Source organism: Nymphaea colorata, chromosome 5 (genome assembly GCF_008831285.2).
Source record: "Nymphaea colorata isolate Beijing-Zhang1983 chromosome 5, ASM883128v2, whole genome shotgun sequence".
NCBI lineage: Eukaryota > Viridiplantae > Streptophyta > Magnoliopsida > Nymphaeales > Nymphaeaceae > Nymphaea > Nymphaea colorata.
The window spans coordinates 10,328,185-10,353,862 of NC_045142.1; the positions used below are offsets into that span (position 1 = coordinate 10,328,185).

At 40.3% G+C, this 25,678-nt stretch overlaps 2 protein-coding genes across 14 annotated transcripts; one reads left to right on the forward strand and one right to left on the reverse strand.

The window, feature by feature from the left end:
• The first annotated feature begins 4,307 nt into the window (after positions 1-4,307).
• LOC116255150 (SPX domain-containing protein 4-like) lies at positions 4,308-6,747 on the forward strand. The gene is made up of 3 exons (XM_031630915.2): positions 4,308-4,905; positions 5,868-6,033; positions 6,111-6,747. The coding sequence occupies exons 1-3, from the start codon at positions 4,486-4,488 to the stop codon at positions 6,578-6,580; spliced, it is 1,056 nt and encodes a 351-aa protein (XP_031486775.1). The 5' UTR covers positions 4,308-4,485; the 3' UTR covers positions 6,581-6,747.
• Positions 6,748-8,985: 2,238 nt separating this feature from the next.
• Positions 8,986-24,225, reverse strand: LOC116254135 (uncharacterized). Of its 13 annotated transcripts, XM_050077723.1 has the most exons (9): positions 23,617-24,225; positions 23,340-23,538; positions 22,990-23,137; positions 21,270-21,328; positions 14,857-14,930; positions 14,462-14,611; positions 13,979-14,264; positions 10,122-10,355; positions 8,986-9,603 (listed from the first exon to the last, which is right to left on the reverse strand). In XM_050077723.1, exons 2-9 carry the CDS (start codon positions 23,484-23,486, stop codon positions 9,244-9,246), a joined length of 1,458 nt encoding a protein of 485 aa, XP_049933680.1. In that variant the 5' UTR covers positions 23,487-23,538; positions 23,617-24,225; the 3' UTR covers positions 8,986-9,243. The 13 variants fall into 13 exon arrangements, with proteins under 13 accessions (XP_049933680.1, XP_049933681.1, XP_049933682.1 ...); XM_050077724.1 differs by lacking the exon at positions 21,270-21,328 and adding an exon at positions 21,144-21,196 and having other exon boundaries at positions 23,340-24,225; XM_050077725.1 differs by having other exon boundaries at positions 21,270-21,322; positions 23,340-24,225.
• Between the last annotated feature and the right edge of the window lie 1,453 nt (positions 24,226-25,678).

Genomic DNA, 25,678 nt, shown 5'->3' on the forward strand with positions numbered 1-25,678 from the left:
TGGTTCAGCAAGATCTCCAGCGTCCTCTGTGAAGAACAGCAAACAAGAGCAAGCGGAAGAGGAAGAGAGAGAAGATAAGTCAGTTTTCTTTCGGGGTTTTCTTCCAAAGGGCTTCTCACGGATTATCATCTTGAGAGTTTGCTAGGAATTTAAAGCCCAGCCCTTTAGGTTTTCCCCAACCCTAGCTACGGTTACGTGGGAGATTCTTTAGGAGATATTGTAGGAGTACTTTTAGATGAAAATCTAGTAACTGCTTTGCAGTTACTAGATATTTGGATAGGGCTCAATGGCCACTATCCAACAGGTACAACATGATATGTAGAGGTTTTGTTAGGTGACTGCCTTTAAGGCAGTACACTAAGTAGCTTGTTTGGTCGAGTGTAGCCTCAATAGAGGACTGGACCCACTCACTCACTCGAGTGAAAATGGTAAAGGCACCGGTGGGTGCCTTTTCACTACCCTTTTGATCATCAGAAGAGAATGAGAGTTCCCTTCTTGAACTCCCAAAAAACCAGCAAGAGGGGGCTGCATAGGGTTTGTGTAGGAAGGAGGAAAGAAAGATGAGCAAGAACACAGTAGTGGGTTCATGTGTAGAGAAAGGAAGTGAAGAAAACAAGGGGATGAGAAGAAAAAAGTTTGGTGATCTTTTTTCTTGTAGTTTTCATTTGATGGTTTGGTTTATTTTTTAGTGATGATTTATGTTATTCTCTGTAAGAAGAACATCACATATATCATGTTGTTGTATTGCCTTTTATATAAAAAATCGAAGCTAGTTACATGCAGAGGGGTCTGCACTAACAATTGGTATGGATGAAAATAACCAAAATACCCTCATTGAAATAATAAAAAAAATTAAAAGGGTAAGAAAGGATTGTGAAGAAGTGAAAATGTCTAAAATGTCTACTCCTTTATAAAAAAAAATCAAAAATAAAAAATGTCCTCATCCCCCTTTGGTGTATATTTGTAGTGTGCACACAACTCAACCTGGCTAAAAACATAAACTTTTGCCATGTCCCAAAACTTGAGTATCTTAAAACAAACCACTTTACTTGAATTCAGCTTTCGGAGTTGCTTGTGGGCATGTATGTTCGATGGAACGGAGGAATGTGCACGATAGTCTCCATTTCAATCTGGGCAGACCAATTTTCCCATACTTTTCTGCTCTTTCTCTCACGTTTCCATAAAACTGGTGCAAAATGATTTTCTTGTCTCCAAATTTGTGATCAAAGCAAAAGAAACTGTTCTCCAACATGTCCATCACAAGTGCTCAAACGTTAAGAAATGGTCTGTTTGGTGGTAGAAAAAAACATTTTAAAATGTGAAGAGGTGCCCATTGAAAACCAAAATTCAAACTTAACCGTGTTGCTGTTTCCCCTTTAATAATTGAGCATGTATCTTTCTTCCAAGATCTGTAAAAGTAAATAGATGCCAACGGCTGGTGTTCACCACGGTATAAAGACCAAGCGGTTCATTTTCTGTCAGATATTTCTATCTATATCTTGGTTTCATTAAAAGAAGGAGAATTTCATCGGCATCACATCAGTTAAATGTTTATATAATTGAAATCAGCGTGCTACACGATGTTATTTGATGGCTAGAAAAGCAGAAATCATGGCTGAAATCTTTAGCAACCCTAACATTAGGGTTGGTTTATGGAGTTTTTAGTTAATGGATAGATCGGATTGGATATACTCTTAACTATATCCACTCGTGCAGATATTCACATATTCAGATTTGAATTCGGATCAGGATACGAATAAAAAAAAGTCATATCTAAATCCGAATCCGAAAATCTGATTTTCATAATCCGAATCTGATTTGTATATGCATATCCAAATCAGAATCAGAATTTTGAACCCAAGTTTGTCAATTTTCAAAATGCAAGAGAATTAGATAGGAAATTTGTCTAAAAGTAAATTCAATCTGAATCCGTTTCTGAATGCGGTCAGTATGCATATTTGAATTTGATCAGATGTCATTTCTTAAATCTGAGTCCCTTCTGATTTCTTAATTGGATATTAAACTTTTTTTCCATGTTTTTTCTGATTTCTTAATTGGATATTAAACTTTTTTTCCATGTTTGATTTTTTAGATCGGTTCAATCACATGTCCAATTCAAATCAGATGTCAATTAATTCTTAGCAATGCTGGTTGATTTCAATTATTTTATGTATATGTTTATATGAATAGGCACGACAAGAAAAAAAAAATGATAATTGGGGAGAAGAAGAAAAAAGGAGAGTAGAGAAATTTAATATTTTTTTTTGTATTATTTGAGTGTCTACTAGGGCAGTACACGACTACACGTGTCTGGTTGGCACTAGCCCTGGCATGACTAATATCAACCTAGAGCCAAAAATGTAAGACCGGGTTTGACCCGACTTCGAATGGAGACAAAGTGCAAGGGTCGAAATCCGAATGTATAGGTGCTATCGGCTGACCCGATCCGACCCACCTGGCCTGTTTCGAAAACTTGAAGCTTTTCCAAAACTAAGGTCAAAAATAAAACCTTTATATATTTTTTCTTCAAATGAAAACACATACTTATTATAATAAAAAAAAAAGAGTCATAGATAGATAATATTTATCACCAAGTGCATAAAACCAGCGTCAATATACTTATATTTTACATTTACCTGTAACAACATTTGCAATGGATCGAATACGAACCGGATATACTCTTAACGGTATCAATTTTTGTGGATATTCACATATTCATTTGCGTTGGGATTCAAATAAGAACAAGCAAAGGTTATATCTAAGTAAGAAATTTGATTTCACTATCTGACACCGATTTTGAATATGATTTTACATTCATATCTAAATCCGAATTTTGAACCAAATCAAGCTGCATGACATTTATTTAAAACTAAATTTGATCTGAATTTGATTGAATGTCATTTCTAAAATCTGATTCCGGTCAGATTTTTTTATCAGATATGATTTTTTTTTTCACAACTAATTTTTTTGAAACTGTTCCAGACATCCCTAACCCAAATTGATTCACACAATTGAACTAAGATTTGTGCCAACTATTCTGCATCGAGCTGGAGCTCGACTCGGTTAATTCCTTTAACACTCGATTATGTTAACTTAGTTTGTCTCATTTCAAATTGTTAACTTGTTTAATTGGTTTTTTTTTAATTGATTCAACTGTGAACAACCATCTAACAAAAAATTCCAAATATCTTCTAAAAAAACTTGTTTCTAGAAAATATCTCGTTTATAACCTATTTATATAGTCGAACCAAGCCGAATTTAAATGAGTTTTAGTTCTAACTAAAACTCGATTCATTCAACATTTCGAACATAAATTTGAACTCTCAAGTTCTACTCATTCATAAAACGAGTCAAGCTTGAATCAAGTTTGTTTGAGCGAGTTCGAACCAAGCAAGTGTGAAAATCCTGAGTTTTTTTCGAGTCATAGAATCCAATCATCAATCACCTTCAACTTCACAGGTCCTCTCGATGGTTATGGACCAATGCAGACATACAATTTCCTCCTAAAACCATTTCCTAACTCTTTACATCGCTAAAAAAAAGTGTCTGGTGGCGAGAATATGCCTTAAAAACAAAATATCTGAACTAAAAGTAAGCTTCTGCAGCAACAGCCCAGCCCATAGTTTGGTGCCGATAAGATGCCATGGGAATTCAGATATAAGATATTTTGGAATCTCAACTTTTCTTGCTTTGTGGTCTCCCTTGTGCTCTTTTAGAGGCTTTCTGGTCCATCTTTAATGCTGTCTTTGCAAAGATAGACCCTTTTAACTAGGGATACACAAAGAGGGAGTCGAGATCAAACTCTGAGTAGCCACAACACCAAAGTTGCATCATTTGATATATATTATAAGTTGGAACTCAACTCGTTTAAACTCGTGTCTTTAAACTTTTAAAATTTTTTATTTTTTAGTCATTTTAAGTTTTTGAAATTGCAAAAATAAGTACTAATGCTAAACAATTCTACTCGAGTTTAATCGTGTCGAGTTCATCCTAACTCGATCTATCAGTTAAGCTCGACTTCAACTCGTTTAACTTATAAGTCGAACTCGAGTCGAGTTTAATCGAGCAAGTTTGAGTCGGTCTTGAACATTCTTACTTTTAACCTTTTCGGTTCCATGGGTCTTAAGAACTGAACCCAATGAATAATTGGATCGGGTTGGACCTAAAGCCCTTTTGAGTACCTTTGTTTGCAAAGTAGCAATAAGAACAACGCTGTTTTAGTAAAATATATTAACATAATCAAACTTTGTTGTTTAATTATATAACCTATTTATTAAAACAACACCATTCACAACTACGGCTCGGTAGTGGCCATTTGACATCCATGTGGGAGCCATTCTTTCGTTGGTGGCACTGAGCTTCGTTGCCCACGATATACATACAAAAGTATCTGCAGATCTCTAGGGTTAGGTTACTTTCCTCCTTCTACTTGCTTTGCTCATCAGAGTTGGTGGTGATGGCGGTGGTGGCTGTTGGTGGGAGGAGATGAAGTTTGGGAAGGAGTTCAGAACGCACCTGGAGGAGACACTCCCCGAGTGGCGGGACAAGTTCCTTTCCTACAAGCCCCTGAAGAAGCTCCTCAAGCAGATTTCTCTCCCAGACTCCTCCTCCCCGCGCCCCCCCGATTTCTACTCCTGGCTTGATGGCAACGGTCCCCCTCCATCTATAGGCGTCGCTGCCATTGATCGCGATCGTGAGGCCGGCGGGAACGGTGCCGCCGGTCAGGTTCCCGGTGGGATCGATGTGGGTGGAAGAGCTGGAGTTGGAATTTCGCCTCCTAGAGGGGAGGGGAGAGGGCGGTCGGCCGTTTTGGAGGAGTGGTTCGTTGGACTGCTTGATCGGGAGTTGGAGAAGTTCAATGACTTCTACGTTGATAAGGAGGAGGAGTTCGTCATTCGGTTGCAGGTGATTTTTTTCAACCCTTCTTGATAGGGAATTTCTTGGGATCTTTCTGCTTTTCTTTTTCTGGGTTGTGGGCGTAAGCGATTGGAGATTGTTGACGTGCCACCCGACTCATTCGAAAAATGGGGATTAAGTTGGAATCTTTGAGTTCTCTTCCCCCATGGGCTATTGAAAGTTTTTAGCGAGTCATCCAGATATGTCAATCTCTAGGCTTGATTAATCTCGGCGTACGCTTTCCTTTTTCAGTGTGTGGACATGGTAGAGTTTCTAGTATCTTACCTAGTCTTCTTCTTTTAACCATTGCATGCAACCTGTACACCCTGGTGAATGATACGTTTGTGGAAAGCCTGTTTTGTTTCATGCTATGATTGTTCAAATCGTGTTTCTCCTTGCTGCCTTTTAACCTTACGGTGCCAAAAAGAATTCCCCATAATTCCTCATCTTGACGAAGCAGATTATTGCAACTCTCGAGGAGTATGGAATTCGTTTATGGATTAATACAGAGTTTTTCAGGTCCGTTGATTTTGTGTAAAATGGTTACTAAGATGTCCTAGTGCATAGCAGATACTTCTGTAATAATGGTTTGTTCTCTGAGACTTATTTTGCCTTCAATGCTGATGATTACGAGGACCACAATTGGTAATATAATGGCAAGACAAATTACTATTATGGTATTCTATTTGCTACTGCGAGAATTTGGTCCTTCTGGATATCCCATCTCTGTATTTTTCAGAGCCCATAGCAGATACTTCTGTAATAATGGTTTGTTTTCTGAGAGTTATCTTGCCTTTAATGATGATGATGACGAGGACCACAATTGGTAATGGGAAGACAAGTTACTATTATGGTATTCTATTTATCACTGCGAGAATTTGGTCCTACTGGATATCCCATCTTTGTATTTTGCAGACTCATAAAAGTTGTGATTCAGGTTTTGGTTTGTTTGTAAATTCTTTACAAAACAGGAACTCAAGGAAAGGATTGAAAGGGTGAAAGAAAAAACTAATGGCGGTGGGCACTTCAGATCTGAATCTGAGTTTAGCGAGGAGATGATAGACATACGCAAGGACTTTGTTACCATCCATGGTGAAATGGTGCTTCTGCAAAACTATAGTTCCCTTAATTTTGCAGGTAGCTTTGGTACTTGTTTACCTGTCTTAAATATTAGAATCACTTTGTCAGGCTGCTTGACATTTTGTGATCTTCAGGGCTTATTAAGATCCTGAAGAAGTATGACAAGAGAACAGGGGCACTGCTACGACTGCCGTTCACGCAGCGTGCCCTCCACCAACCTTTCTTCACAACTGAACCTCTTACACGATTAGTTCGTGAATGTGAAGCCAATCTGGAGCTTCTTTTCCCACTGGAGGCAGAGGTTGTTGAACCGCAGATGCACTCTCAAGTGAAGGATGGCTCAAGCTCCACTGAAGGTCCAGCATCCCTTCAGGAGGATACTGTGGAAATATACAGAAGTACTCTGGCAGCGATGAGGACCATACAGGGGCTCCGGAAAGCAAGTTCAACTTGCAATCCACTATCTTTTGCCTCCTTCTTCCATAATCGGGATAATGATGAATGTGGAGAAGTCACCACTGATAACTCGTCTTCCAATTCACCTTTGGGATTGCAGAATGAAGAAAATGACCACGAGACGTCTTTTCCAGTAAGTAAGACTTGAGCAGAGGAGTAGTGTTTCTTAACCACAAGCAGGTAATTGTTAACTGAAATAAGAGGCAGATGACGGAAAACCGAAAATGTAAATGACAATGGTAACACGATATGCTGCTATACAATGGTCTCAATTTTATGTCCATAATAAAAGCTCCAAGGAATTTAACTGGTTTAGCCAACTTGTAGTATTTTGTTTCTTTATATAGAACAGAAGATTCAAGCTTGTGTTTGGGAGGATTTTGTTGATGAATCTGCAGCGGATATGCATGATTTCCATGGCTTTTCTTTGTTTTCCTTCCTCAATTTGAGGAATTGGAAATTGCTGGTTGATCTGTCATCGTGTTGTACACCTGTGTCAGCTGAAAACCAACACGCTTTGTGTGGAAAAACTCAATCCAACAGAGGCAGGCAAGCATGCCCAGAAAGTCTGTGGAGCTGGGATGCTGTATAGCTCCTCGCGTGGTGACGCATTTTCAATTTATTCTGGTTAGATTATTGTGTACATCATATCCCTACAAGTCTCATTGTATCGGTTCTGGCCACTCCCATTTACCAGGTGGTTGCACTGTTCTTGATAAATCTTCTCTTTTGGACTAAATAGAAGGGAAGCTCAATTCATCGATCCTGAAAAGAGGAGCTGTAAACCACTTGGGTGTGTCACCCTAACCCCAGGTTGGATGTTTGTAGTGCTGGCTTGCTCAAGAGATTGACGTACATGGGGCTTGAACCATGACTCAAAACAACCAAGGTTTGCCCTACTACACCAACGATTTTGAGCTTACTGTCTAGCTATTCTTGAAGCACTCAAAATATATTGATTCGCTTCGAAGACTTCGTGGAGCATCATTGAGTGCACGCAAATTTTTTTTTGTTCTGTATCCAATTCTAATGGGACACATCTAAGTGTGTCGCTGGTCTGGATCCGATTCATTTGCACTGTGAATAGTCATTGTTCGGCTCCATGTTCCAAGATTTCTAATCAAGCCAAGCAAAGTTAACAATGTCCACAGAAACTGGTCTGTGTTTTCAAGTAAATGTTCATGGTCAAATTATACTTGCTTGTTTCTGAAATGGACGCGACCGAACGTTGCTTGAAGGTTAAAGTTAGCTTCAAATTTTTGGAAGGAGGGAATGTCTTTGGATTGGACGAAAGGTTAGTGAAGACACAGCCCTCCAACTCTTGGCAAGGCCACAGGATTGGTCGACGCCCAACTACCTAAAAAACTTATCAAGTTTTGCATTTATTTTATGGGCATAGGAAATTCAAATTACGTTCCAGTAAAAACGACGATCAGCTTGGGATTTAAAGATGCTTTGTTTCCTAACTCATCGAGAACAAAAAACTTTTAGTTCCTGTCCCTTTTCGAGCGAGGTGGTTTGAGGAGGTTGCTTAACCTTAAATGTCGCTTGTCATTCGATTGAATTATTCAAAAACTACATCTCTTCGATGGTAGAAGATGACGTTCATATTATAGTATACTCGCTCTCTGTCCATTCAGGGACCTGGAAACAAGAGAAAAAAGAAAAAAGAAACTTTAGATGTTGCTAGCTTGCAGACCGCGTGAAGTGCAGGAGCCTTTCTTTTCCAGTTCTGGTGAAGGCTTTGATTAAGAGATTGTCCTGAGTTTTAATTGTAATTGGCAAAGCAAACGTGAAGGACGGCCTAGCAAGAGTTGAAGTAACTTACATGGAATCTGACTAATAAAAGATACCCATGCAACTTCTAAAGCCAGTTGGTAGAGAGAGAGAGAGAGAGGTGAACACAAGGACCTTAGCTAGTAAGCAGAAAATATAACTTCAAGCCCAATTGCAGCTTCTTATAAGATTATGCCCCTGCATGCTTCTTGAGCCAAGGGGTTAAATTGGCAGGGGTGAAAATCTGATCAGTTTAATTCCTATTAAGTGTTACTCGGAACTGCAAGTGGTGAATGTGAAAAAAGAAGAGGGACTTCAGCTTCTTTGGAAACAACTGTTTCACAGGTTTGAAGGGCATATCTCCCACCCCAAGCACTTTGCTTTTGAAATAAAACATTGTTATATCGAAGAAAAACTGCACAAAAGAAATGATTGACAACAACGCAATTGAAACTAGAGCTCTGCTAGGGAAACTAGATAGAAGGCATCTGAAGGTTTGAGCAGATATAATGCATGTTCAATGACTTGGACCTGCCACATTTTATTGGCATAGCTGTTTAGTTACATGAAATTGAAATTTAGATATTTAGATGGCAACGCAGGCCAAGGCCGACACATCCGATTCCCATCACTTACCACCATCTTCATTTTCGTCCAATTTCGAGTCAAGCACTAAAAGATGTACACTTCTTGTGGTAACCATCACACGGACATTTCCTACCCCGTATCGAGTTTGATCTTCTAAGAGCGTGTGTGTGTCAGAGAGAGAGAGAGGGAGAGAGAGTAATTCAACTATTTCCCAATTTTTAAAATACGTACAAGGGAACATTCCTCTAAAATGAAAATAAATGTACAAGGAAACCGGGACACACACGAATCAGAACTACAGAGCAAAATGGAGCCCATAGATACAGTCTCAGCAACGCAATATAAATGAGCTGACAAAACTGCAGCTTGCTTTTGCACTCTTGAAGCTAATGCTTCCGAGGGAAGGGCACTGAAATATCAAACATAAAAATCCACCATCATTCCATGTCAATGAGAACCGGAATCTTTTACTGCAGGAACCTTCGAGGGCAAGTTACCCAAATCCAAGTCTATGAGTGACAGATCATATGGTTGTGAGTAAGAACCAGATGCATCTAGTAACAAGGAAGACTTCATTCCTTCTGGTTCAGCAGGTTTCCTCTGAACATTATTAACAGGGCTGCTGGTTTCAGAGGAGACATTGGAAAGCCGTACACCATCAGGCTTGTTTCCAAGAATATTTTTGCTTTTCCTAACAGCATCCATCTCCTGGCCTGTTGGCACAAATGTCCGTGAACGGTACTTTCTTGGCCCCCCATCATCACCTTCATTGTTGTAAAGTATGTAATCATGATATGTTGGAGCAAACTGAAAAAAAAGAGAGCTATTAGCTGCAATTCAAAGTCTAGTTGGACATGGAACCCAGAAAGTAACCCAATTAGCACCTTAAATTCTAAGTTAAGCATAAGAAGACAGGCATTAAAGCTGAGAAAACTAGCAAGACTTAGGATGTCCCCTTGGGCATTGGGGCCGATTAGAGACTGATGGGTCTAATTGTAGGTGGGCCTTGTTATCCTGCACCAAAGGTTATATTCACAATCTTTACCACTCAGGCTTAGGTCTGGTTAGGCAGTTTTCCTTTGATGCTTTTGTCCACAAAATAGACCATTGGTGACAACTGCTTGATCAGTGAATTGTCGTACCAAAGAAAGGTAGATATGTCAACACTATGCCAACGCTGTAGTCCCCCCATTTTGGTTCAGGATTTTTAGCCTACTCCCACGCCAAAGTAAAGATGCATCATATAAACAAAGCCATGCAGGTCACTTTACAGGTTTACCGTGCAACAAAAGAATGTAAAAAAGATATGTAGATTTTGGACTGACCTGGTGAACAGTGTCATGGTAGAAATCATTAAACTTCAAAGCATGGGCCAGGCTTGCTCCCAGACCGCCAGATGCACCAATATTTGCACCAGCATACTCTTTATATGGAAATGCATAAAGGTGCCCCACTGCAGCAGCTAACATCTCAACACAGATGATAAAATTTTGGAAATCAGCAGCTTTTTCAGCACTTTTTATGAACCGAGACCTGGCAGCCAGAAAAACCAAGACACCCTGACAGCAAGATTCTCAAATGTTAATTGTAGGTAATGTATAGCAGCAACATGATTTCATATAACAGAACCAACCCTTGCACATTAAGTTGTTCACTTTGAATGTCTAATAGACTTCTGAGGTTGAGTGCTAAACTTAATTTCAAACAATACCTACCTATCCAGCAAGGAATATCTTGGAGATACTTGGCACAAGGAAAACATGCAGAAGAACTAACATATGATATAAGTATTTAACAATCTGCTGATGGCCTTTTACACCCCTTGGTGTAAGTTGTTGCACCTAGTACACCTCAACCAGTAGTCATGAAAACTTTTCTTCTCACACTTCGGCCTGTCCTCAATTCCCCAATCTCTCTTTACCTTCAGCACTGTTAACATGTTCATACCGTAGGGCTCATACATATCCAAAATATCCATGGTTTCATTCATTCAGTTGTCTGGACATGTGTTACTTTTCATTCTTCTCCTCTCCTCTACAGGTTTTGATGTCATTAATCTAACTAGATGGTGTGCTGGAAATAGATGCATCAATGATGGAAGCCTGTAAACAGCTATGTTCATGCATAAGCATAGAGTGGGCGCACAGATGAGTAGATACCATAAGTTGGAAAATGAAGAGATGTTAAACAGCACCGCACCCATGTCGACAAGGCCAGACATGGATGTGGCCCTGGACTCACTCTGACAAAGTGAACCCTGTCTCGAAGATTTCATGATCTGCGGCTAAATACCAAACCTATTCCGATAGCTCGGACTCAGATAGTGGGATCACGGGAATACTTCCTATCAATAGATATTCGGTATATCAATATTGGTTAGACCCTAAGATCCACCCAAAGAAGGCCAGAATTTTCTAAAATCTAACTCAGTCAACTTTGACTAAGTCCATTCCCATCCTTTTTGTTGGGACAGGGTCGAGTTCAACCCTCTTCAGTCTTCCATGTCGGTCTACCTAAGACCAGTTCTCTCTCTCTCTCTCTCTCTCTCTCTCTCTCTCTCTCTCTCTCTCTTTTCAGATTCAGATAATACTTCTGTCAGAAATTATGAAATTGTGTGTACCAGCATCTGATAGTCTTGTGTTGTTCAAACTGCATGATCATTTGTTTCTTTTTCTCAAGAAAACCTCCTGAATTCAAAAACTCAAAAAAAAAAGAAAAATTTGACAAATTTGAGTTTTCTACTTTTTTTAACAAAGGAAGGCATTGTATCGTCACAAAGAAAGTAATTCATGGACCTTTTACAGGAGACAGGAATGTTGGAAGTAAAACCTGTGTTTATTCTTATGAGTCCTAGAGCTCACCCACATGATGAGCAGTCAGAACATGTACAAAGAAAATCATATTGGTCCCTTTTAAGCTTTTATATATCACTGTCAAGAGATTCAATATATCCTTAGCAACTGGGAAGTTAAGTTAATTTATTGACAAACACGAAATGTGCATTGGAATATAGCAATGTTGGTGCTCAGAAATTTAAAATCCTCTCCTGGAAAAGGTCTTCTATTCACAAAAGACTCCTCTATTGATATCATTGTTTTTACTGACGCTAACTATGTGGGATCAGTTGATGATAGAAAGTGTACTGTTGGCTTTTGTAACTTTGTTGGAGGAAACCCGATATCTTGGAGTAAGGAACAAGGAGTAGTAGTTAGATCAAGTGATAAAACTGAATATAGAGCTATGGCACAAACTGCCACTGAGATGACGTGGATAAATTCTATGCTTTCATGTCTGGGAATTCTATGAAGATGATGTGTGATAATAAAGCAGATATCTACATTGTGAATAATATTGTCCTTCATGAAAGAACTAAGCACACTGAAGTAGACTGTGAAAACATCAGGGATATGGTTCATGTTAGGGTTATATCTATTGTTCATTTTGCTTCAAAGGATCAAGTTGCTGATGTGTTCATGAAAACTCTTATCCATTTTTTATTTCTCTAGGTAGTGTAACAAGGTGGGCATGGTTGATATATATGCTCCAGCTTAAGGAGAAGTATTAAGAAATAAGGGTGGTATAGAATATTAAATAGCCGTGGGGTTCTACTTATTAATTTTCTTGTTTTTAGACAACTTTTATGTAATTTCCTACTTCCGTCCCCAATCACTATTAAAACCATGATTAGGGCTTTGTAAGGAATTTGATTCTCTTTCTCCTTCATCCTGATTTCTACAATATATATATATATATATATATATATATATATATATATATATATATATATATATATATATATCCCAGCCCTACCTGCACCCTATAACATAAAGACATTTCATCCTAGAGAAAGAGGAGGGAAACTCACTTTTACTTTTTAACTTTCAAGAAGAACACATGCCCCATCTTTCGGGATCATAATAAACATATGAAACAACTAATAGTCCATTTCTAAGTTTCCAACTCTTGTCTATCAAACTTTCACAATTTCAATGAAGGTAACATTTTGAGACCCTTGAATACAACTAAACAGCTTTATCTTTTATTTGTTCAAAATCCAACATTAGTGAATTTCACTGTCATGAGGATGTTCAATGTGAGTAAACTGTCTCTCACACTAGACATGTCGGAACCTCCAGTTGCATCTGCAAAGAAGTAACTTTGTGTTCTACTCATAAGAATCATGGTGCTAGTGAAGAGTCCAGGAACGTGTTCCTTCAGATATTTCAAGATTAGAGTGAAGAGTGAAGATGACATGAGTTCATAGAAGAATGACATGCAAAACAGAGATGGAACAGTTAACATACTATGATCCATATTCTGTAAGAAATTATGACCAAAACTAACCATTTCAGCATAACCAAAAGCAACAAGTAGCAGTCTAAAAGAGCAACCGATATGAAGACGGTAAACACAGCACATAGAGGTAGTTCAATGTCCTAACATCAAGGATATGGAGCCGATGCCTCGTAAAAAAGAAGGCAGTTTCACTTGCATGAATGAACAGAAAAGGGGGAAAATGCAAGAGAAGCATAGGGCCCATATCAGAGGCGCTCATTAACTATTACCAAAAAGCTTCATACTCTTTCATCAGATTTTACCACGAGTGTGGTGATTTGAATGCTTTCCAAATTCATTCATCCACACCACATGTTTTCAAAACCATCATGTCTTAGACGATAGTTGCCTACTACCAGGAGACAGTAAATCAAAACCATAAATATGCACTGGATGGGATACTGCAAGCAGTCAATGATAGTTTTAGGGAAGATGAAGAAAGAGTTTCTTATAACTGAATTTACCTGTACATCTACCCACTGCCTAAAAAACAGGAACAGTGAAATCAGCAGCTAATTGCAAGCTTCATTTCATCAAATTCATTAATAAGAATATCAAGGTAATCCTTTACTCAAATACAAATATGGATCTACCAACATTTAATTTCCTCATATGCTATAGTGCAGGCAAGGAACCCTGATTCTTCTATGACGTATTTTCAGGCCATGAATTTGAGGGCACTTAATTTACTATTTTTCTTTACACGTGTTCCACCAAACTCATTGCTTTCCCGTAAAATCCCAAAATTTTCAATGCTAAAACCGCAAGAGTAAATAAAATGTGCAGCTAAGTAACAACAACTTTAGGGGAAGTGAAAAAGAAGAGGAACAATTCTACAAAAAGATACCTGCCAATACGTAAGGAAGACGACAGATTTTATCAAGATGAACTTTGGAACAGGATTGAATGGACGAAGAAGATCTCGACAAGCCACATAAAACAGAGCTAAAGCATACAATGCCATAGAATAAGAGACTGTATAGATGATTGTAATATACAAGTAGGCCTCCTTTGCGCTGAAATTTCCATCTTCATATTTTCCTTTGGCATAAAGTACAAAGGTAATCGCAACTAGAATAGGCTTGAGGATTACAAACTGCAAGGCACCTTGTTTGCACCTTCTGATAAAACGCCTGTTCAACAATAATAATCAGGCACATGCACAAAATAAAATGGAACTGCAAAATAATTCACTTCCAACATTGCCACAACAGGGGTGTGTGTATGTGCCTGATGTACACATGCACATGTGTGCACACACATGCATATGAAGCAATGTCACAAGTTCTAAAAGAATAAGCCATTGTGTTCTCTTTAAGTAGATACAAACCCATCAAGAGGGATGGCAGGCAAGCAGCACGTCATGAGATACCACGATGGTTTCAAAACCCTACCATTTAAACTCAAAACAACAGCACTAGGGCCTCCCACCCATGCAAGGCATAGTGAAAGGAAGTTGTAAATGACCCATGCTTCATACCTGAAAATGTAAAAGAAGCGCTTGAATAATTAGTCCACAATGCACTTGCACAGGAACTGTGTCGCCACATACTTTTTTATGTTTACATATGGACCTATAAGGGATGGAAATGAAATTAAGATAGAACACTTCATAAGCATCTCCAACAAGTGTCCATAAGCCATAAGTGGTGGAAGAACATTAATGTTACTTGTGAGATCATGTATGCCACTTTTTATGAAGAAAAAGTTGCATCATACACTTACACTTCTCGAAGTGAATTGAAGTAGATTGATTTGTCGTTGAGCACAAGGGACATAAAGGACATCAGTGCATAAACCTGTCAAAAAAAAAATGATGATTGTTGTTACAATAAAAAAGGTAGATAGGAATCCTGAAATGAATGACAAAAGTTGAAAATTAATAACTACAAAGTAATATCCTGAGAAAAGAAAGTAAAAGGAGCAATTAACAAATTAGGAAGTGTTAGAATATATTGTATTGGGAACCGGGTCCATATATGGACCCGGCCCTATGGGGCACGGATACCGAGGCGGACTCGGTACCCTAGGCGGCACTCTTTCTCTCCCTCCTATATATTCTTCACTTACATGTAATTGTTGAGTTAAGTGAATATTATTTTCTCTCTCCTAGGGTTGCGGTTTGCCCCTAGGTCAGAGCTTCCCCGTGGTTTTTCACCTCTTTCTGAGGTTTTCCACGTATATTGTGTGTTCTTTCTCTGCTCTCTCCTTGTGGTTCGTGTTCCTACATGGTATCAGAGCCACCGCGTGTGAGATCGTTGGTGTGCAAGTAGTGTTTTTTCCACCGTTCACGTGCCGCCTCCGTTGCCGTTTCCAGCCCCGCCGCCGACACTGTTCCCAGCGCCGCTGTTGTTGCTGTTTGCCGTCTGACGCCGTCCAGGAACGCCGCCGCCGTCCATCGTTCCCAGCGCCGCCGTCGTTTTTCCGCCGCCCAGGAACGCCGCCGCCGTGGTTCCCTGCGCTGCCCTGCCTGGCCGCCGTCGCTGCTCCCAGCACCGCCGTCGCCTGGGTTATCGTCGCTGTTCCCAGTGCTGCCCTGCCGCCGTCGCCTGGGTTAGCTGCGCCGCCGCCGGGTGTCTTGTTTCCGCCGCCGTGGGTTGTGCCCTCTCTACCGCCGGTTGTGACCTTTGGGGATTGCGATGGCTGATGCAGCGATGCCCAAGCTTGATGATGCCCTCGACACGGGCAGCAATACCAAGGGTGAGAACTTGCCTGTTCATGTCACCTCCATTCGGCTGAATAAGGATAACTATCTCTCGTGGTCTGCTGCCCTAGAAATCGGAATTACTAGTCGTGGTCGCCTGCACTATATCACTGGGGAGAAGCCTGCACCTTCTAAAACTGATTCGCAATGGCCGACCTGGGCGTTGGAGGATAGTCAGGTAAAAGTATGGATTATTAGTTCGGTTTCCGCAGATATTCAGCCTTTGATCTTGCGTAAATCGACGGCGTATGATATGTGGACTGTTCTTGCCCGTATGTATGGTCGTAAGAAGCGTGTTTTACGTGCCTATCAAATCAAACGTAGCATATATGCTCTTAAACAGGGAGATTTATCTGTTGCCTCCTTCTATGCCGCCCTGAAGACCAAATGGGAGGAACTTGACTATCATGTGAATGATGACTGGAAATGTGGTGTAGATCATGCCCTGTATTGGGAAAAGGAATGGATGGACCGCACCTTTATCTTCCTTGGAGGCCTGCGTGATGAGTTTGAAACCATTCGAAGCCAGATTCTTAACTGTGATGAGATTCCTGGAATCGAAGAGGTGTATGCCCGTATTGAGTCTGAGGAGCAACGGCGCCAGATTATGCATATTGACTCCCATCAGGGGAGTTCTCCAGCAGCCTTTGTGAGCCATACTTCTGGGACGGGGCAGCGTCCTACTCGACGATGCAGCCATTGCAACAAAGTGGGTCATTCTGTTGATTTTTGTTGGGATCTTCATCCTGAGAAGCGTCTCGTCCGCGGTCGTCCTCCTCCTCATCGCCGAGCCTCTTCTGTGCCAGAGCCTAGCCCGGGGTCGTCCAATGTTGCCAAATCCAAGCTCTCCTCAGATCAACTCAGAGAGTTGCAAGCCTACATTAGTCGGTTGTCTACCCAGGATGATGCTTCTACTTCTGAGGGTGCTAAGTTAGCCCAGGCTCTGGTTGCTACTAGTGATCAAGGTAATTCTTCTCTCGGTGATTGGATTGTTGGCAGTGGGGCTACTCATCATATGACAGGGGACCCTACGATGTTTCAAGAGTACAAGTTGACCTCTGGGCAGCAGCGTGTGTCTATGGCTGATGGTTCTTCTATCTCTGTGGCTGGAAAAGGGAGTTTATCACTACTGAACAAATATTGTCTTCATAATGCCCTGCATGTTCCCAATATTCCCGTAAATTTGTTATCTGTCAGCAGTATTACCAAAGAGCTAAACTGTAATCTAATTTTCTCTGCTGATTGTTGTTTCCTGCAGGACTTGGGGACGGGGCAGAAGATTGGGATTGGTTCGGCTATTGATGGGCTCTACAGACTGCCCGTTCGAGTTGCTTCTGCTTTGATTTCAGCCACCAGTGGTCAGTTGCCTGGCGTGGAGGCCAGATCCGTCATTATGCGTTGGCACGAGAGACTTGGTCATCTTCCCTTCCAGTTGCTTAGAAAGTTGTTTCCTAGGATGTTTCATTCTGTTTCTTTGGACACCTTCGCCTGTGAAGTGTGTCAGTTGTCTAAGCATGTTAGGGCCTCGTACCCTATTTCGTTCAATAAAGCCAACCGTCCTTTTGCTTTGGTTCACTCTGATGTTTGGGGTCCTTCGGGAGTACCCACTTGTCGTGGCTTTCACTATTTTATGACTCTTATTGATGACTACTCCCGGTGTACGTTCGTGTATCTGTTGAAAGAACGTAGTGAAGTTCCCAACATTGTCAAAAACTTTGTGGCATTTGTCGAAACTCAATTCCAGACCACTGTTCAAGCCTTCCGCACTGACAATGCCCGAGAATATGTCTCCCAATCCCTTGATGACTTCTTGCGAAGCAAGGGTATTATTCATGAAACATCCTGTAGCTACACCCCTCCTCAGAATGGCGTGGCTGAAAGAAAAAACCGTCATTTGTTGAATGTTACCCGGGCAATTATGTTTCAACGTCATGTCCCTAAGAGGTACTGGGGGGACGCCCTTCTCACTAGTGCCCACCTTATCAACCGTATGCCTACTCGTGTGTTGGATGGTCATTCCCCTTATTCTGTGTTGTGGCCCACTCAGAATCCCTGGCCTCTAACCCCTCGCGTGTTTGGGTGTGTTTGTTTTGTCCATGATCATAGTCCCACTCTCAAGAAACTTGATCCTCGGTCCATCAAAGCAGTCTTCTTGGGATATTCCTCCACCCAGAAGGGATACAGGTGTGTTGACCCTAGCACTTCCAGAGTATATGTCTCCAGGGATATGACCTTTCATGAACATGAGGCATACTTTCCTGCGAATCATCTTCAGGGGGAGTGTTTAGGTGACAGAAGGGAAGAGTATTCTTCGCATCAGTTGATTCAGTTCATGGATTTCTTGGATTATACGGTGAGTTCTCCAAGTGTGGAAAACGTTGTCAGTGAGGACAGAGACAGTCAGATGGAGGGGGGCCCTGTGGAAGAACAGTCTCGAGATCACCTATTTGGTCAGGTTTACAGCAGGAAGAAGAAGGATGTGATGGAAGATGTTGATGTTACCAATCCCAATCTTCCCAATCTTGTGACCTCCCCGGATGATCCAAGTCCAATGAATGAAGAACTTCCCATAGCTCTGCGCAAGGGCACCAGGTCATGTACTTCTCATCCTATTCAGAGATTTGTTTCATATGCAAAACTCAGTAAAGACTACAAGTGCTTTGTTACCTCTTTATCTATGGCTGTTATTCCCAGGTCAGTGGAAGATGCAAGGAAGGATCGTAAATGGCTACAGGCCATGACAGAAGAGATGGACGCCCTGGAAAAGAACAATACGTGGGAGGTTGTTGATATCCCCAAGGGAACTCACTTAGTTGGCTCCAAGTGGGTGTTTAATGTGAAGTACAAACCTGATGGCACTGTAGAACGCTATAAAGCTCGTCTTGTTGCTAAAGGGTTTAGCCAGAAATATGGGATTGACTATCTTGAGACGTTTGCTCCCGTGGCGAAACTGAAGACCGTAAGGGTCATCTTAGCTCTTGCAGTGCAAAAGAAGTGGAGAATGGACCAACTTGATGTAAAGAACGCCTTCTTGAATGGTCACCTTGAGGAAGAAGTCTATATGAGCATGCCGCCTGGGTATGCTCGGAACGGGAAGTGTTGCTATCTCAAGAAAGCTTTGTATGGTCTCAAGCAATCCCCTAGAGCTTGGTTTGAAAGACTAAGGGTTGTAATGAAGACTAATGGGTATAAACAGGGAAATGGTGATCACACCCTCTTCATCAAGCAGAGAAATGGTCTGGTGAGCCTTTTACTTGTATATGTTGATGATATGATTGTCACAGGCGACGACGAGGGGGAGAAAAGGAAGATGAAAGAAACGTTAGCTGCAGAATTCGATCTCAAAGATCTGGGTAAACTAAGGTATTTCTTGGGGATTGAGATCGCGCGATCTGAGACTGGGCTTGTTATGAGCCAAAGAAAATACACGTTGGATCTTCTAAAAGAGACAGGTAAACTGGGATGCAGGCCCTTTCTTACCCCAATGGAGTCTGGCACAAGGATAAGTATCAAAACTGGGACTATCTTGGATGAGGAAGGAAAAGGGAGGTATCAGCGTCTGGTTGGTAAACTTATTTATCTCACTCTTACTCGCCCAGATATTACGTATGCTGTGGGTGTGTTAAGTCAGTTTATGCATGCTCCTACTGATTGTCATTGGAAAAGTGCTGAAAGAGTATTGGGATACTTAAAGAATGACCCAGGGAAAGGACTACTCTACACTCGGCAAGATCAACTAAGCATTGAAGGATACTCTGACGCCGACTGGGCAGGATGCACAGATACTAGGAGGTCTACCACAGGATACTGCATATTTCTTGGAGGTAACCTTGTGGTATGGAGAAGTAAACGTCAAGAAGTTTGTTCCAGGTCCAGTGCTGAGGCTGAATACAGGGCGGTTGCTATGGGGGTTACAGAGATGTTATGGCTCAAAATTCTTTTAGCAGATATTGGGGTTAAAATGGAAGAGAAGATGAGGATGTATTGTGACAACAAGTCTGCGATTAACTTGGCAAACAATCCGGTCATGCACGACAGGACCAAACATGTGGAGATCGATCGTCACTTCATACGGGAACGCATAGATTCAAAGGAGTTGATTCTGCCCTATATGAAGTCTGAAGATCAAGTTGCAGATGTCTTAACTAAGTCTTTATGTACATCTCAATTTGAGAAAAATGTTAGCAAGCTTGGCATGTTTGACATGTATGCCAAGCTTGAGGGGGAGTGTTAGAATATATTGTATTGGGAACCGGGTCCATATATGGACCCGGCCCTATGGGGCACGGATACCGAGGCGGACTCGGTACCCTAGGCGGCACTCTTTCTCTCCCTCCTATATATTCTTCACTTACATGTAATTGTTGAGTTAAGTGAATATTATTTTCTCTCTCCTAGGGTTGCGGTTTGCCCCTAGGTCAGAGCTTCCCCGTGGTTTTTCACCTCTTTCTGAGGTTTTCCACGTATATTGTGTGTTCTTTCTCTGCTCTCTCCTTGTGGTTCGTGTTCCTACAGGAAGGAAAAGGAAGTCTAAAATGAAAAAGAAACATCTTCGATTTACTGAAACATAAGAAGAAGCATTTGCAATATGCAGCAGAGAAACTATACTAGCATTTGGACTTGACTCGAGTAATAGATCATGAACATGGATAGAAAATGTGTCAAGGACTTTAGGAGAATATGTTTGTAATTTAAGGGACAAGGTTTTCATTTCTCAATGTGTTAATGAGGGATTGATGTCTAGTCCTAGGTGCAACTTTGTTTTTTTTTTAAATTCACCTGTCAGCATAGTATTGTGGGAAAAGTAACAAAATACTGTATTCACTCAATCAGAAGTCATGAGGTCACTATTTTCCAGTCCAAGGTGCACCTTTGTTTCTTCCCATTCTTTTATGAACACAACATTGCTGAAAGTGTAATGAAGTGAGCTTTGAGCTCTTCCTCCATTTATGCTTCCCAACTGGCCTTACAAGACAAACCACAATCAGCAAAATTATGTCTACGACTCTACATCGATCATGAACAGACACTCAGCCCATGTTGCTTGAACCAGATCGCTGTGCAATAAAATTTGAGTGTAACATGTTTCACAAAGACAAAAATGTTAAGAGTTTGTGAGGATAGACAGCTTCCAACAGAAAGGTTTCAAAACTGATAATTGTACTTTTTAGAGATTTTTATTTCACACCTCATACTATCTCAGATTTGGCTAGGCTCGTAGTATACCACACAGCCTCACCAAGTCTGAAAATCTTCTTTTGGAGATTTAAAAGCCTTAAGTATTTTATAAACATAACATTGCTGGAACCTGGAAGTGTAATGAAGTGAGCTTTGAGCTCTCCCTCCATTTATGCTTGCTAACTGGAATCTTCTTTTGGGTCACTATGCTAGATTAAAAGCATTAAGTATTTTACAAACATAACATTGATGGAACCTGGAAGTGTAATGAAGTGAGCTTTGAGCTCTCCCTCCATTTATGCTTGCTAACTGGCCCTACAACACAAACCACAATCAGCAAAATTATGTCTATATCGATCATAAACAGACAGTCAGCCCATTTTGCTTGAACCAGATATGGCTGTGCAATAAAATCTAAGCGTAACATGTTTCACAAAGACAAAAATGGTAGAGTTTGTGAGGATACACAGGTTCCAACAGAAAGGTTTCAAAACTGATATTGTAATTTTTAGAGATTTTTTTTTCACACTTCATACTATCTCCAATTTGGCTAGGCTCGTAGTATACCACACAGCCTCACCAAGTCTAAAAATCTTCTTTTGGGTCACTATGCTAGATTAGACGCCTTAAGTATCTTTCCAGATAGAAGGCATGCACCCTCTTCAGCTGATTCCACCTCCCCACTCCAATCGCCAAGACATGTTTGCAGTTTGCACACACCGTACACATGAACCATATAGGTGCAGGCCAAATACAAACATTACCTAAATGATGCATGTAAAACACTATGTAAATATAAACATGCATGCAAAGCACTACCCAAATAAACACTACGTAAATACAAACATGCATGCAAATCACTACGTAAAACAAACATGCATGCAAAACTCTACCTAAATGATCAAATGCCAACATCTTGTTTCTTTTTCTGTCCGTATTGGCAGAAGCCACTCAAAAGGTGCTATTGAATCCTCTTCTGGGATCTGACTTGGTTACAAAAGAGACTATCTAGTAATAAATCAGTGACACAAAGCAACCAAATTCTTTCAGATACTTCCAAGTTCTAAAGAAGCAGCAGCTGATTCAGCAACCAGCAATTAATAAGTAACAGAAGTAGGAACTTTCTTGTTTGCTGTTTCAAAACAAAACAGTCTCAATAAACTCTTTCTTGTTTGCTGTTTCAAAACAAAACAGTCTCAATAAACTCGAGTTTACATTTTCTATTGCCAGATATTGAGAAAGATAATATGTTTGACGCACATCTACAGGAATGAAAAACTGTCCCACATGGTACATAATTTTCAGAAAATGCATCAGAAAGTAATAGCCATAATACGATAGAACTAAAAATCTAGAGAAAGGAACATGATACTGGTTTATAATATCCTTCGAGTTCTTTTGTAGTGTATATCTGGTAGTACACAAATCACCCCTAAGAAATCCTCTTTTCCCACCTCTTATTCATCCAGTCACAGTCTTGCTCCTTCCTTGATATTATAACACGCCCTGGTGTAACAGGAGTAGTGCATGGAAAGATACTCTACAAGCAGCTTCAAAACTGGCCGGATAACTTTTAGGGATCAAAGTGAGCTAAAGGTCGTGAAGATGTAGTTTGAGAACAATATCACATGGATACTCTTCCCTCAAGTTCTCATGGTGATGTTATTCAAACAACTTCCACTGAGATGCTTTCAATGGACTTTTCTTGAGGTGCAAGGTTTTACAAGGCTTTAGACATTATTGTGAATGAATGGCATGAGCTTCGGCAGAGACGTCCGAATGGAATGAGCTTTGACTAATTTTAGACAGCCAGATATAGGGATTCCTGCCAATTCCACCATCGAGTAGTTTGAAGTTTGAACCGCATGCTTGTCCATTTTAGTTTGTTTAAAATTAACTATTCGTTATCAGAAAAGGGGATAAACTCAATCAAAATCACGGAAATGTAAAAGGGCAGAATATCTCCCAGATATTACATGCCAATAATGAATTGCTTTTTGAAATGTCCATTGTCAGCAACGATATAGAACTAGACGAACCCAGACTGGAAGCATAGACCGCACGAACTCTGATAAAATCTACTATGGCAGTTGTGTGTCCCGTTGAAAACTTACTTGCCACCAACTAAAAGAGAACCAATAATCTCTGTTAGTCCCTCTTACTCGTCTTGCAATAAAATAGCAAGTGATCTCTAAATTTTACAACATAATTTTGACCTACATAGTTACATAAAATAGAAAATATGTGCTGGAGAGGAAGGAACCAGAAATTCCAGATACTGCAGATGAAGGAGATAAACCAAGAAGATATGGCAATAAGAACTTACCGGGACCATAAAAATGATGCGTACTATGTAACGTTGATAAGTAGGTTCAGTATAATTCACAAGGTGCCTGTATATGTGCCAAACTGCCAAACCAACCGCCACAATAGTACAGGGAAACGCCACCAAAATAAAAAGAATCGGAGCCATCTGACCTTCTAGCAACAAACCGTCCAAGAACTTGCCCTAGAAAACAAGACACCTACCACGAGAAAGACATTCGGGTTAACACCGCCAAACCCAAACTCCACCGTATTCCCAGAGCAGAATCAAAAGCCACCTCAATGATCTCCAACTTCTCTTCTGCCACGCCGAGTCCCTCTAGTCTCTTCAAATGGAAAAAACCGACTCCGGCGTCGCAAGCCCATCATTTCCAGTCGCCGCAAACGTCATGATAAACCCATCGAGCAGCACATCAAATAAGATCAAAGTCTGAAACACAATCTAGGAGAAAAAAAAAAAAAGAAATGTCCCGTAGCTTCGCCGCCGATCTGATCCCACTCCACCACAGTCAGCCGCAGTAAAATTCCTCGGCGCCTAAGGATGCCAGTGTCAAAAGAGGGTCAAAACCCCGAAGTTCAGAAAAGGGAAGACAACTGATTCTAGAATTCCGGCAGCAACACAGGGAGCGCGCATTTTTGGGGTAACGATGTTCCGGATTCTACGGGAAATCCCCCGAAAATTTTCACTGGCTTCTTCGAAGATGAGTCCTCAAATGGTTCGCCGCACACACACACACACAGACAGACAGACAGAGAGAGAGAGAGAGAGAGAGAGAGAGAGGAAGAGAAGACTCTGGATAATGGGAATCGAGAAGAACCAAGAAAATTGACGCGCACCACCTGAGGAAGAAAGCGAATGGCAAACGCTGGAGGAGGAGGAAGAGGAGGTTCCTTCTGGGTTGGAGGGAAATTTGTTATCCAATTATACCCCTCAATGTTTTTTTTAATTTCTCGTAGCACCGTTTCTGTCCGTTGGAATTCGAAAAGAAAATCCGGCTCACCTTTCCAGTTTTCCTAATCGACAAGAAATCGGGTCCATTTTATCGGGTCCGGTAGAGGAAATAAGATTTGGATTCAGGGTGCAGCTCTGTAATCAAGTCCAATTATGATAAATATTGTATTTAAATTCAACAATAAAAAAATAGATTTTATCGTTCTTTAAATGCACGTGATTTTATCATTAGTAAAAACAAACGACTTTTTTTGCACTATCAATCAAAAGTATCGTTTGGTTAATCTAATCTTTAGCTATTTTAAATTTTAAGTAAATTAGTTAGCCAAAAGTACCTAAAATATCCTGAAATTAAGTCCATTTCTTTAAGTTTGTTACGATTGGTAAAGGAAGATCTGCTTAATTTACAATACTGTATTCAATTTTTTTATTAATAATATTGAGAGGGCGTTTGAATGACACCCTGAATCTAGGTTTTGACGGCAAAGCATGGTTTTGCTTCTAAAATTAGATTTTGAGTGTGTCTGAATGTTATGAAAACTTGGTTGGATTAAAATCCAATTTTAACGAAACCTAATTTTTGAATAAATTTTTGTCATCCCATGTTATTCAAAAAATAAAAATAAATTAAATTAAAAAAAAAACTGTGTTTTAGATGTGGAGGATCAGAAACAAGTCAGAAGCATGTGGGCTCTGCAATTTTCTATTTAATTCAAAAATATTATTATATCAACTTTTGATACTTCGTATTTGACTCATTAGCTGTGACAATTGATTCCCCCATTTTCTTTTTTACTTAAATCTCATCATGAATGTGCAACCCTTTTTCTTTTTTCCTGCATCAGATGTGGTCAAAAGGTTAAAAAGAGCAATCTTGATAGATTTCTTGACCGGATGCCACTTTCTTAATGGATAGATCTAAAGGTTAACTTTGTTTAATTGGAAAAAATCAGCAATTTTATAATACTATTACAAAAAAGACATCTGACTCATTTGGGTATAATAAAAAAATGACGTTATTTAATTTGGATTTGGCGAAATATGCCTTAACAGTTGCTGGTGTAGCTAGCCGAAAAAAAAATAAAACTAAAACAATAAACATGGAGATAACTTTTCCAAGAGGCGATTTAGCCATTTTTTCATATCAAGCAACCTGAAATTTTGAAAATTTAAAACTTGACAATAAAATATGTGAATATATATATTCTATGTGACAATAATTTGGCACATGGCAGCGTTGAATCAATAGTTCTTGATCGAAGAATGGTGTTCTTGCGATTTGTTCAAATACCGAGGGCTATTAGATGGCGGCCCCATGATTACGTAGAGCTGTTGGTTAGGAGTTGTCCCTTCCCGCGGCTACCTGATGTCGTGTGAAGCTTTGTCGG

What these genes read in the sequence shown, in the direction of transcription:
- LOC116255150 (XM_031630915.2), top strand. Translation starts at nt 4,486, where the DNA reads ATGAAGTTTGGGAAGGAGTTCAGAACGCACCTGGAGGAGACACTCCCC. An exon ending in AGTTCGTCATTCGGTTGCAG is followed by an intron (nt 4,906 to 5,867) that starts GTGATTTTTTTC and finishes TTTACAAAACAG; the next exon opens with GAACTCAAGGAAAGGATTGA. An exon ending in TAGTTCCCTTAATTTTGCAG is followed by an intron (nt 6,034 to 6,110) that starts GTAGCTTTGGTA and finishes TGTGATCTTCAG; the next exon opens with GGCTTATTAAGATCCTGAAG.
- LOC116254135 (XM_050077723.1), bottom strand. Translation starts at nt 23,486, where the DNA reads ATGGCTCCGATTCTTTTTATTTTGGTGGCGTTTCCCTGTACTATTGTG. An exon ending in TTCAATTCACTTCGAGAAGT is followed by an intron (nt 14,612 to 14,856) that starts GTAAGTGTATGA and finishes TTACATTTTCAG; the next exon opens with GTATGAAGCATGGGTCATTT. An exon ending in ACCATGACACTGTTCACCAG is followed by an intron (nt 9,604 to 10,121) that starts GTCAGTCCAAAA and finishes CTTTTTTTTCAG; the next exon opens with TTTGCTCCAACATATCATGA.